This window comes from Rhinolophus sinicus, chromosome 18, assembly GCF_057876585.1.
Source record: "Rhinolophus sinicus isolate RSI-liver-muscle chromosome 18, RSI-T2T, whole genome shotgun sequence".
Lineage (NCBI taxonomy): Eukaryota > Metazoa > Chordata > Mammalia > Chiroptera > Rhinolophidae > Rhinolophus > Rhinolophus sinicus.
This window is the reverse complement of record NC_142518.1, coordinates 28218642-28231317: the sequence shown is the minus strand read 5'-3', so window position 1 is coordinate 28231317 and position 12676 is coordinate 28218642. Positions and strand designations below refer to the sequence as shown.

General features: G+C 43.5%; 1 protein-coding gene across 1 annotated transcript in view; it reads right to left on the bottom strand.

The window, feature by feature from the left end:
* The window catches only part of LANCL3 (LanC like family member 3), a 93186-nt gene extending 83068 nt beyond the window's left edge, over positions 1-10118 (bottom strand). The window contains exon 1 of the mRNA XM_019718415.3: positions 9060-10118. Within this exon, the coding sequence (XP_019573974.1) occupies positions 9060-9632 (573 nt within the window). The 5' untranslated portion in view covers positions 9633-10118. The remainder of the gene's footprint in view (positions 1-9059) is intronic.
* Positions 10119-12676: the final 2558 nt, after the last annotated feature.

The window sequence follows — 12676 nt, the reverse complement described above, 5'->3', positions numbered from 1 at the left end:
ACCAAAGCCAGATAAGGACATTACAAGAAAAGAAAACTACAGCCCAATATACCTGATAAATATAGATCAAAAAATTGCAACAAAATACTAGCAAACAAAATTCAACAACACATTAAAAGGGATCATACAACATGATCAAGTGGGATTCATCCCTGGGATGCGTGGATGGTTCAACATATGCAAATCAGTGAATATGATACACATTAATAGAATGAAAGCTAAAAATAATATGTTCATAGATGCAGAAAAAGCACTTGAGAAAATTCATCATCGCTTTATGATAAAAATTCTCACCAAGTTGGGTATAGACAGAACATATCTCAACATAATAAAGGCCATATACAAGTCCAGAGCTAACATCATACTCAATAATAAAAGGTTGAATGCCGTTCCTCTAAGATCTGGAACAAGTGCCCACATTCACCACTCCTACTCAACATAGTACTAGAAAAAATAATCCTAAAGTTCACATAGAACTACAAAAGACCCCTAATAGCCAAAGCAACCTTGAAAAAGAAGAGCAAAGCTGGAGGAATCACACTTCCTGATTGCAAAATATATTACAAAGTTATAGTAATCAAAGCAGTGTGGTACTGGCATTAAAAAAGATATATAAAAAATGGAACAAAATCAAGAGGCCAAAAATAAACCCCAGTTTCTATAGTCAACTAATATCGGACAAGGGAGCCAAGAGTACTCAATAGAGAAAGGATAGTCTCTTCAATAAATAGTAATGGGAGAACTGGATACACATGCAGAAGAATGAAACTGGACCCTTAGCTTACATCACTCACAAAAATTAACTCAAAATGGATTACAGTCTTAAACATAAGACCTGAAACTGTAAAACATAGAGAAAACATAGGGGCAAAGCTCCTTGACATTGGTCTTAGCAACAATTTCCAGGACATGACACCAAAAGCACAAGCAACAAAAAGCAAATCAATAAGTGGGACCACATCAAACCGAGAAACTTTTGCACAGCAAACCAATCAACAAAATGAAAAGGCTACCTATTAGGAAAATGCAAATCAAAACCACAATGAGATACTACCTCACACCTGTTACAATGGCTATTATCAGCAAGAAAGAAATAACAAGTGCTAGACAAGTTGTAGGGGAAAAGACACCCTCACACACTGCTGGTGGGAATGTAAATTGGTGCAGCCACTATGGAAAAGTGTGGAGGTTCCTCAAAAAATTGAAAATATTTTATTTTATTTTATTTTATTTATTTATTTATTTATTTATTTTATATTAAATTTATTGAGGTGACAATTGTTAGTAAAATTACATAGATTTCAGGTGTACAATTATGTATTACATCATCTATAAATCCCATTGTGTGTTCATCACCCAGAGTCAGGACAAAAAATTGAAAATAAAACTGCCATATGACCCAGCAATCCCTCTTCTGGGTATCTGGCCAAAAAAATCTGAAAACGTATATCTGTAAAGATATATGAACCCCTGTGTTCATTGCAGCTTTATTTACGGTAGCCAAGACATGGAAACCGAAGTGTCCTTCAACAGATGAATGGATAAAGAAGATGTGGTATATACACACAATGGAATACTATTCTGCCATAAAATGAAATACTGCCATTTGTGACAACCTGGATGGATCTTGAGATTATCATGCTAACCAAAATAAGACAGACAGAAAAAGTTGAGAACCATATGATTTCACTCATATGTGGGATATAAAACTGACAAAAGAACAAGACAAATAAAAACTCATAGACACAGGCAACAGTTTAGGGGTTACTAGAGGGAAAGGGGGCAGGAGGAAGGTAGAAAAGACTAAAGAGGGTCAAACATGGTGACAGAAGGAGGACTGACTCTGGCTGATAAGCGCACAATGCAATATATAGATGATGTATTATAGAATTGTACACTTGAAACCTATATAATTTTATTAGCCAATATTACCCCAATAAATTTAATTTAAAAAGAGAAAGAAAAAATACTCAATAAAAAAGAAAAAGCAACCTACAGAATAGGAGAAAATATTCGCAAACCATGCTTCAGATAACGAGTTAATATCCAAAATATATAAAGAACTCGTTTACCAGGTCTAACAATTAAGTTTGCGAACTTGTTGCAACAATGTTGCTAATCGTTTTTGATATCAGAGGGATTATTTTTTATGAATTTGTACCAACTGGACAAACAGTTAACCAAGTTTACTATTTGGAAGTGCTGAAAAGGCTGCGTGAAATAGACGACCTGAACTTTTCGACAATTAATTCATGGCTCTTGCATCACGACAATGCACCAGCTCACACGACACTGTCTGTGAGGGAGTTTTTAGCCAGTAAACAAATAACTGTATTGGAACACCCTCCCTACTCACCTGATCTGGCCCCCAATGACTTCTTTCTTTACCCGAAGATAAAGGAAGTATTGAAAGGAAGACATTTGGAAGGCATTCAGGATATCAAGAGTAATATGATGACAGCTCTGAAGGCCATTCCAGAAAAAGAGTTCCAAAATTGCTTTGAAGGGTGGACTAGGTGCTGGCATCGGTGCACAGCTTCCCAAGGGGGGTACTTCGAAGGTGACTGTAGTGATATTCAGCAATGAGGTATGTGGCACTTTTTCTAGGATGAGTTCGTGAACTTGATCGTCAGACCTCATAACTCAATAGCAAAAAAACAAACAACTCAGTTAAAAAAATGGGCAGACGGGCGGCGGATAGCTCAGATGGTTAAAGAGTGAGCTCTCAACAACAAGGTTGCCAGTTCAATTCCCACATGGGATGGTGGGCTGCACCCCCTGCAACTAAAGAATGAAAACGGCGACTAGACTTGGAGCTGAGCTGCGCCCTCCACAACTAGATTGAAGGACAAAGACCGATGGGGCCTGGAGAAACACACAGTTCCCCAATATTCCCCAATAATATACCTATATGTGTGTGTGTGTGTGTGTGTGTGTGTGTGTATGTGTGTGTGTGTGTATATATATGGGTGTGTGTATATACACACACACATATATTAAAAAACCCAAACTCTTGTTTAAAAAAAAACGGGCAGAGGAACTACATAGACATTTTTCCAAAGAAAACATACAGATGGCCAACAGGTACATGAAAAGATGCTCAACATCACTAATCATCACTAACCAGGGAAATGAAAATCAAAACCACAATGATATCACCTCACACCTATTAGAATAGCTATAATTAAAACGACAAGATACAAAACGTGTTGGCCAGGATGTGGAGAAAAGGGAACCCTTGTGCACTGTTGGTGGAAATATAAATTGGTGCAGGTACTATGGAAAACAGTATGGATATTCCTCAAAAAATTAAAAATAGAAATAACAATAATACTCACTTCTGCGTATTTATTTGAAGGAAATGAAAACAGGATCTCAAAGAGATATCTGCATCCCCATGTTCTTTGCAGCACTATTCACAATAGCCAAGGAACTGGGAGGTCACAAGACAGGCCTCGCCAAGGGGCAGACACTTAGGTAACCACCTAAGAGCCATCCCTGTCTCCTTTCTTCTTTCTTGTCAGGACCTCCGTCCAATGATAAAGGTTAGAAAGGAAGGACACTTAACCTTCCCAGCCTCCTCCAAAACCAGAAGTGGCCAGTGACCAAGTGCTGGGTAATAAGGCAAAAGGGAAATTATTCAAGGATAGACTGTTCCATATGATTAAAAAAAAAAGCCTCAGATCCTCCCTTTGTACTTCAGTTGCTTAGGAACACGACGATTGGAATGGCAACGGCCATCCTGCAATCCTGAAGACTGACAGAGCTCACACACTGAGAATAGCAGAGAAAAGGGTTGGAAAGAGCTTGGGTTCTCATGACTTTCCTGAGTTGCTGAACCAATCCTGGAATGTCCTAGCTCTACACTCCTTATAAAGTGAGGTAATAAATGCTCCCATGATTTAGATCACTTTTAATGAACATTCTGTTATTTGCAACTCAAAGCATCCCCACTTCTACAGCTGCGGACTACCTGCCTTAGGAATGAGCTGAGGACCCAATTAACAGTCTTGCAATAGTTTTGTTTTGTTTTGTTTTAATCATCCATGAAGCTGGATTCCTTGTACTGGGTCCTCATAATTTTCTATGTGATGTTCAGAATCACTTTTAATTTTCTGTTAGTAGATGCAAAACGAATAACACTGATTTTGCAGCTGCTACTATACGCCAAGTACTATATCAGACATGTTATCTAGGGTGAGTCATCACAGCAACTTCCAGACTAGTCCCCTTTGGGAATATAAAAATCACATTTATATTTTCTCAAATCTTAAACAATTTCACACTTACTTTCATTACAAATGCAGACTACAAACCACAGCAGTACTTGTCACTTGTCGTCTATAGAAATCACAGATGAATTCATATCACACTGCAGTTGTTGAAGATATCTCAAAATATCAATGACCCCCATCACTGTTTCAAAAGTACCATAATCCTTAGGCCCGCTGCCAAATCTTTTTATTTAATGTGTTAATACAGAAGCACATATGCTACTGCATCACACATTCTAAAAATATTTCGGTATTTCAACGCCAATATAACTGGCTTCCTTTGTAAGCCTATGTGATTTGACTTTATGCATCGAAAATGTTATTAAGAGGTACCAGATTTACAAAGAAGTCCTTGGCACAAAAGGGGTTTAGACCCCCTGTAACCAGTCTCGCTTGTGACCATTCTTAACACTGTTCAATTCACTTTCTATTTGGAAAACCAGGGGGATCCTTTTAAAAGGTAAATAAGATGAAGAGAGTGCCCTGTTTAAACCTGAAACAAAGGTAAACTCACTGTGACTGACATGGCCCTGCAGGATCTGATTTCACCCTCCTCAGGGCTCCTATCTGGCCTGGCACTCCTCTATCCCCCAGCCCTGGCTCACTCTGCTCCAACCATGCTGGCCACCTTCCATTTCTTTGAAATCTCCAAGGAGTTTTCCACCTCAGGGGCTTGCTCTTTGTTGTCCCCTCCGCCTGGAATGTCTGCTCTTAATGCAGCCACTTCACTCTCCTGCTTCTGTGGTGAGCCAGGAAATCACTCCCACAAAGACTTCCTTACTAACCTATGCCACACAGCGACCCCCGCCCCTTGTCCTGCCCCCAGTTAGTTCCTGTTTACTTCCTTCAGAGCACTTACAACATAATTATATTGATTTTTCTTCACTACTAAATTCTGGTACCTAGCAAGGGGCCTGGCACACATAAAAACCTGACATTCACCGAATGAGTGAATAAATATAGTAAGTGAATGAGGAAGCTGTTATTAATACATTTCACAAGTGAGAAAATTGAGGCTTAAAGATGTCGAATTATTGTCCAAGGTCACCCAGTGGCAGTTATTTTAACTGTGGTCCCTAGACCTCCCCTTAATCCCGTCACTATTTTTTCTAACTTCCTTTTCCCTGCTACATTTCCGCCAATCCGTGGAAAGCAGAATAGACCCAATACAAGTTTCTATGGCGTGATCTTTTGGGACTTTAATACCCCATTGCTCAAGGATATCTGCCTAACAAATCCTTAAAGCTACTTCCCTGGAGTATTTCCAAGAAGGAATATATTACCTGGATATAGTGATTCTTTCTGTCTCTCTGTACACACATATTTTTTTCATCTCTGAATCTTATAAACATAAATGCAAACCAGAAAATCAAACGCAAGGCAGAAAAGGGTACATTATGGAAGAAAAAATATGTAAGATAACCCCAGGGTAAATGCTAGTATACAAAAGTACCTATGATGAGGCACTGTACACAGCCTATGGGGACCACAATTCTGGCCATATGCTTCCTAGGAGCCAACATAAAGTGAAAAACACAAGCAGTTACGTGACACATCCTGAAGATTAAAAACTCAATCAACTTCCAGGAGGAGCACAACTACTCCTATTTCCAAGTCCTGAAAGAAATTCCTCTTGTGAGTCCCCAGAATGAAAGCTTGACAGGATATAGTGATCAGTATTCTAAACTACAATCTTATAAATACATATATCAAGCTTCACAGAATGGGGGCTCATAGCACACCTGAATAGACACGGCTGGTATAAAGCCACAACCTATGTACCAATGTATTGCCCTGCTATTAAAGCGTGGTCCCTGGACAAGCAGCATCACCTGTGAACTAGTTAGAGATGCAGAATCTCGGGCCCAATCCCAGGCCTGCTGAGTCAGAATCTGTATTTTATTAACAACCTCTTCAAAGTTTAACAAGCACGGGTCTAACGGTTAAGCTTGATCTGAGGCAAAATATGTGAGAAACTGGTCTTCACTTATTCATTCATTCAACAAATACTTACTGAGACCTTGGCAGTAGGATTTTTAAAAATATGGCACCAAAAGCACCACCATAAAGGAAAATATTGATAAATGGGACACCATCAGAACAGAGTGATAAATCAACCCATAGAGCAGACACTATTTACAACACCACTAAAAAAAGGAAAGTTGAGCACCTAAGTATGTACCAGGCACCATCTTAATGTTGGCAATTCAGCAATGAAACGAAAACTCTGCTCTTATGGAGCTTACATTCTCATTGGAGAAGACATCAATAGAACAAGTAAAATGAAGTAATAAAGGGGCATAAGTCAAGGGATGGCATTGCAGTTTTAAATAGGGTGGACAGGGAAGGCCTCGCTGAGGAGGTAACAACCTGTGCAAGGTCAGGGAGCCAGGTGTAAGAATAGCTAGGGAAAGAGTATTCTAAGCAGAGGTAACAACCTGAGACAGTAAATGTCTGAAACAAGAAGAAGGCTAGTGTGGTTGAAGCGGAGTGAGCAGGAGTGGAGTAGGTATGCAGGGGGCCAGAACATGTGGGGCCTGCCATTTTAAGTGGCATAGCTCTAACTGTCAAAGTGAGATGAGAAGCCAGGAAAATAGGTAATAGGGAGCCACTGCAGGATGTTCACCAGGAAAATGACATCATGAAACATGTTTTTAAGAAGACTGGTTTCTCAGAGGCACATGGAATGGTTTTGAGTGAGAGAATCCAGCTCACAGTATATCACACTAATCCCAGTAAGTGGTGATTCATTCATTCAATTATTAAGTGCCAAAGAGGTGTGGGGAGGATCCAGACTGCGGTGGTAACTGAGGGAAGTGCCAGAGGAAAATGACTATACATGACAGTGGAGAGAAAGAAACCCAGGACACAAGCACAGATTATTTATAAAGAAATCAGAGAAGTTTGAAATTCAATTTTATCAAGGTTTATGAATCATCTACTGATAAGACTTGTATTTTGTGCATAAGAATTGTATCTTCCCCTCGAAGGGCTTCCAGCCTGGCATGCTTAGCCCCTGCCTTTCACCTCCCTTTCAAGCCTGAACTTCATGAATTGCTACAACTGGGGATGACCCTGTGGCTAGCTGATTTGCTCATGTTAAGGGCTGGTTTTTTGTTTACTTGGTTGGTTTTGGTTTTTTTGTGGCTTTTTTTTTTTACCCTCAGAGCTTGTTCTGTCTCTAGGAGCAGGGGCCAAAGCACCTCAACTTGGTTAGCATAAACAAACAGATCTGGTTTGGCAGAAGAGCAGAAGAGACGTCCTAATAAATGGCTTAGTGGATCAGCCTTGCAGACTGGCCCTGGGACCACAGTTTTGGGGCAAGGAGTCCTGGTCTGTTTCCACCTTTATGACCTGACGAATCTCCCACTCTTTGCCATTCCATTCTGGAGAAAAGACCCCAGGCCCCAAGGCATGCAAAGGGAATGAAACAAGTTTAAGGAAAACAACTGGGGGGAAAAAAACGAATTTGAAAATTGCCTACTGCCAGACTCAAGGTCTGAGGGGTATATGCAACTATAATGCAAAATATATGTAAATAGCCCTGTGGCCCTCTAAAAGGTTTTATAGGAAACTGCTAGCAGATAACAGTGACTCAGGCAGAGTGAACTGTTTCAAGACAACTTTGTCACACAGACCTTTGCTGCCCTGGTAGCACAGCACAGCCTTCAGTCATCGTTTTTTCTCACCTGGGTCAACCTCACTTGCTATAAAAAAAAAAAATCAAGTCTGCCTCTGTTAAGGTTATCTACGTTAATTACAATTTTAAAACACTGTGTACCTTTAATTTTTCTTCAAACACGTCTCTCACCCAACTAAACCCAAGTTAAATGTGTCACTTCCTCCCCAGAACAACACTTGGCTCCAGTGGGGTATGAATGAAAGAGCCTCTCTTTCAGTTCTAGTTACTATGATCCTTTGGAGGATTTTTTTCCTAGTCACAGGAACTGGCACAGTCTCTTCTAATATCCACACGCTATATTACAAGTGAATCCAGAAAAAAAAAAAAAAAACACCTATATACAGGTGTGAGATCCAGTTCACTTCAAGAAGTCACTGGAAAAGCTTTTCATTAAGAAAACCTGCCCTGTCCAGTATGCTGTCATCTTGACAATCCTAACTGCACATTTGAAAGTGAAAAATGCACATTCGATTACAACGGGGTGCAATTCTGTCTACATTTCTATATTTAACAGAGACCACCTCCATCCGATATGCATTTTATAAGAGCCATGAGATTAACTGAATGGTAAGCACATCAGATCTACAGCTGGGCAGTGATTCTAGGTTACAGCCCTGGGGGTAGAAGCTACTTACCTCCACATTAATGATGGAATCAATGATGGCATAATCAGCCCCCAAAACTTTCATCACTTTTCTAGCACTCTAACATTCAAGGGTGCTTCCGCTTTTGACAGGAGGTTCAAAAGAAGGGAAATCCCTTTCATTTTCGAGGTTCTTAAAATCTCACTTGAAAGGGCCTCCAGAAAGTTATTGGGCAATGAAGCATCTGGGGAGGTGGCACGTTCAGTGGAAAACACGAACAAAGTGCAAAGACGCGGAATCCCAACAAATGAGAGACTCAAAAAGAGGAGGGCAGATAAACAAAAGCAGGAGCTCAACCTCAAGAGAGTGAAGCAATGACAGCTCTAAAGAGTAACAAAGAGAGATGGAGAATGGCCGGGAGCACCCAAGCCGGAGCCCGGAGTCCGGAGTCCAGGGGAGGGTGGCGGGGCAGGGCCCGGCAGGCAGCGAGCGCCCCCAGGTGGCCGGGCTACGTCTTACCTCCTGGGCGAGTTTCTGCTTGAGCACCAACGCGGCGCACAGGTAGCCAGCGCGACCCACGAACAGCTCGTCGGAGCCGCACTCCAGGAAGGAGACTGGCACGCAGACGGCGCACAGAGCCCGGAACTTGCCCAGTGGCTGCACGTAGTCGGACCGGCCCAGGGCGTGGTACACGAGCGTGGCCACGGTGTACACGCCCGCGCCCCCGAGCAGGAAGGCGGCGCGGGTGTCGGCGTCCGGTTCTCCCCATTCCTCCGCGCGGGCGCACGCGTCTATGAGACGCTTGGCTGACCGCAGGTAGCGCTCCCGGGCCGCTGCAAAGAGTGGGCTCTGCGAGACGTGGTAGAGCATGTAGGCCACCCCGGCCACTCCGCCGTACAGCCCTCCCTGGCAGCTGCTGGCCGCGGCCGCCGCCCCCCGGGGCTCAGCGCCGCCCCCGAGCGGAGGCAGCTCCTGGAGGATTCGCTCGATGGTGGCGGTGACCAAAGGCGCCACCGCTTCCTCGCACTGGCCCGCCAGCAGGCTGCCCTGGTAGTCATCGAAGCGGTTGGCGAAGCAGCGTTTGGTGTCCATACTGCTGCCCGTGCCCCGTAAGGCCGAGCCGGGGTCCGCTTGAGGGCGCGCTCTGAAGCCCCACGCACCACCTCTTGTTCTCTGAGGCACTCAGATGGCTGGGGATCCGGCCGGGATGGAGCAGGGAGGCTGAGACGGGAGGTGACAAGAGGAGACGGGAGGTGACAAGAGGAGGCGGGCGCGAGAAGCACGGAGCGAATTGCCAAGTGGGACACAAGGCTGCCGCGTGGTTCCTAGTGACCCCGCCAAGCGCTGGGGATGTGCGTCGCCGCCCCGCTCCTAGAGGCCGCGCCCTCGCTGAAGCCGCCCCCTCCTGCGCCGCTGCAGCTCCGCCGCCTCTTTAAGGGGCTGAGGTGATCTCTGGCAGGACACATGCGGCGCCCGCGCCACTCCTCCCGCTCCGCCTCCAGCTCCTCCCCTTCAGGCTGAAGGCCAGGGACACGCGGGACTCCGATCGGGAACGCTGAGTCTGGGCGTAAGCACACCTGGCGGGGGAGGTGAAGACCTCGAGTCCCTTGTATATTCAAAGTGAGGTCTCCAAGTCAGCAGATCAACATCACCTGGGAGCGTGTTAAAACTGCAGCATCTCAGACTTCGCCTCAGACCTATTGAAGCCGAATCACCATATTTAGCAAGCTTCCCAGGTGATTCATATGCATGTTAAAGGTTGGGAAGCCACTGAACTAATCTAGAGTACTACGTAGGGGGAAACTGAGCGCCCTCCGGAAAGTTGGTTTGCATCTTGGTCACTTTGGAGTTCTCATTCTGAATGCCTTGATCCCAGAGGCTGAGGGGTGGGGTGGCCAGTTAGCTCAGTTGGTTAGAGCATGGTTCTAATCGCACCAAGATTGCTGGCATGATCCCGGCATGGATGGGCCACCGGGAGTTGCGCCCTCCTTGAAAAAAAAAAAGACTGAGGGGTTTGAGTACATCACGTTTCATACATTAAAATAGTGAAATGCCCCATAGGGAAACTTTCTTGGCCTTGGTTGTCGTGATGTTTTTCTTGGAGTAAAATTTCAAAGAACCACACCAAATTAAGGTAAAAGAGCGGGAGTTGTCTTTCTTCCAGAGACCCCCACCCCCGCATGCATAATAAGAGCCCCAAAAATATCTTGAGGTCATTAGCTATAATATAAGGATAAATGCTCCATAAGAATTTTAGGTAGACTTTTTTTACCCTTTTCTGCGTGTCCTTAGTTACCTCTTTCCCTTCCTTCCCATGTTTCTTCCTTTCTGCTCTCCTTCCACAGATGGTAGTGAGGGTCTCTATGTGTCCTGGACTCTGGAAATAGAGGGATAAACAAAAGGGCCATGGCCCTAGACCTCCCGAAGCTTGCAGTCCAGTGGGAAAGGCAGGAAATGAACAATTACACAATGAGTGGCCTTTCTTTTGCTCAGCTGTTTTAAAATAATTCTTCCTTTCCCAAAGTGTCCACTAGTGAAGGCCAAAGAGGTCACCTCTCTCCTGGTATTTGCATTTTGATAGGGATGGTGCAAGACACAAAAGAATAAGTGACTCATGGAAAAGTTTCTGACACTTTGTGGGAAGAGCAACTGCTCCACTTACATTAAAGGCCAGTTTTGTTTGGAGGCAATTTTTTTTCTTCAGAATTGATAATTGTCACAATGATTTGGAAGCAGAGATCAAATAGCCTTGCTTGATGCCTTCTGGAAAAGGAGCTCACTTTGCCAAAATGGCTGCCAGAACTGACATCTATATAGCGGATGGTATGGCCTCCATCCTCCTATAATACTGTCAAACAGGTTTGTTTTTAACTATACTAATAAGCTAAGTCCACTTTTAGGTAGAGAGCCTAATGGGTTAAGGTATCAAAGGAGCCACTAGAATGCTGAGTTTCTGTTTGGGCCTTCTTCCTTATCGCTCAACCATAGCAAGCATTAGGGATGATTTTTGTCCCTTCACACGGGAGACATAAAATGCAAGCCTCACAGGCAGAAATGAAGTCTTATTCCACTTCATTTCTCTGCGTCTCACCCGTGTCATGAATCTAGAGACAACTGTTAAGTTTGACTCTGATTAGCCTTCCACACAGCCCAGCACCGAGGTATCACCAGCAGCAATGACAGGGACCTGTGCTGACTGGCTTCAAAATGGAACTGTAAGCAGGTCTCCAAATAAAGGAGCTCTGCCTTTTCCTGGTTGGGTCACCCCTCTGTTGCCCCCAAATGCTGCATAACTATAATAGCAAGCACAAAATCTTGTACCATATAACAATAAGTTAATTGCTCATGCATTTGGGACCTTGGCTGGGCTCATTCCGGTGGCTGGGGGTGAGCTGGCTGTTGGTTAGGGAGATTGGGGTAACTAGGCTCTAGTCCACATGTCTCTCATCTCCAGCAGGCCAACCCCAGCATGCTTGCATGGCAGTGACAGAGAGGCAAGAGCATAAGGAAAAACATGCAAAACTTCTTTAGGTCTGGTCTCAGAACGGACACAGTCGTGTCTGCCTTGTTCCATTGGCAAATCACATGAGAAAATATAAAGTGTCTTTATGGAACTTCAAGTTATATAACCAAGGGTATGTATACAGGGTGGGGTGAAGTATTGGGGGTTTAAGGGGTTTCTTTTGGAGAGTGATGCCAACGCGTAGAACAAAGGTCATAAGATGGATGTGAAGCAGTATGATTTGGGAAAAGCACAGAGGTTAGCTATATCCAGAAGCCCTCTTAAACTCACGGGACAAATTAACCCTTTCATCTATACAATTCTTTCACGAAGACCTCACTTTGTCCGTTGCACAATCACCTGGCAAAACTTCAGCCCAGAATACACTTCAGAATATAAACAGATGTACTATTTAGACCACATGAGGCCTCACCTCTAACTGTCGTCTACTAAATTCACAAGTAGTGTGATTTATTTTAATGTCATGACATCATTAGAATACACTCTCCATGAAGGCAAGGCTTTCTGTTACATTTATTACTGATATACAAGTACACCAAGAGCCTAGAATAGTCCTTGGCACATGTAGTAGGCACTCACTAAAAGTTTGTGAAATGATGAATGAGTGTAGAAT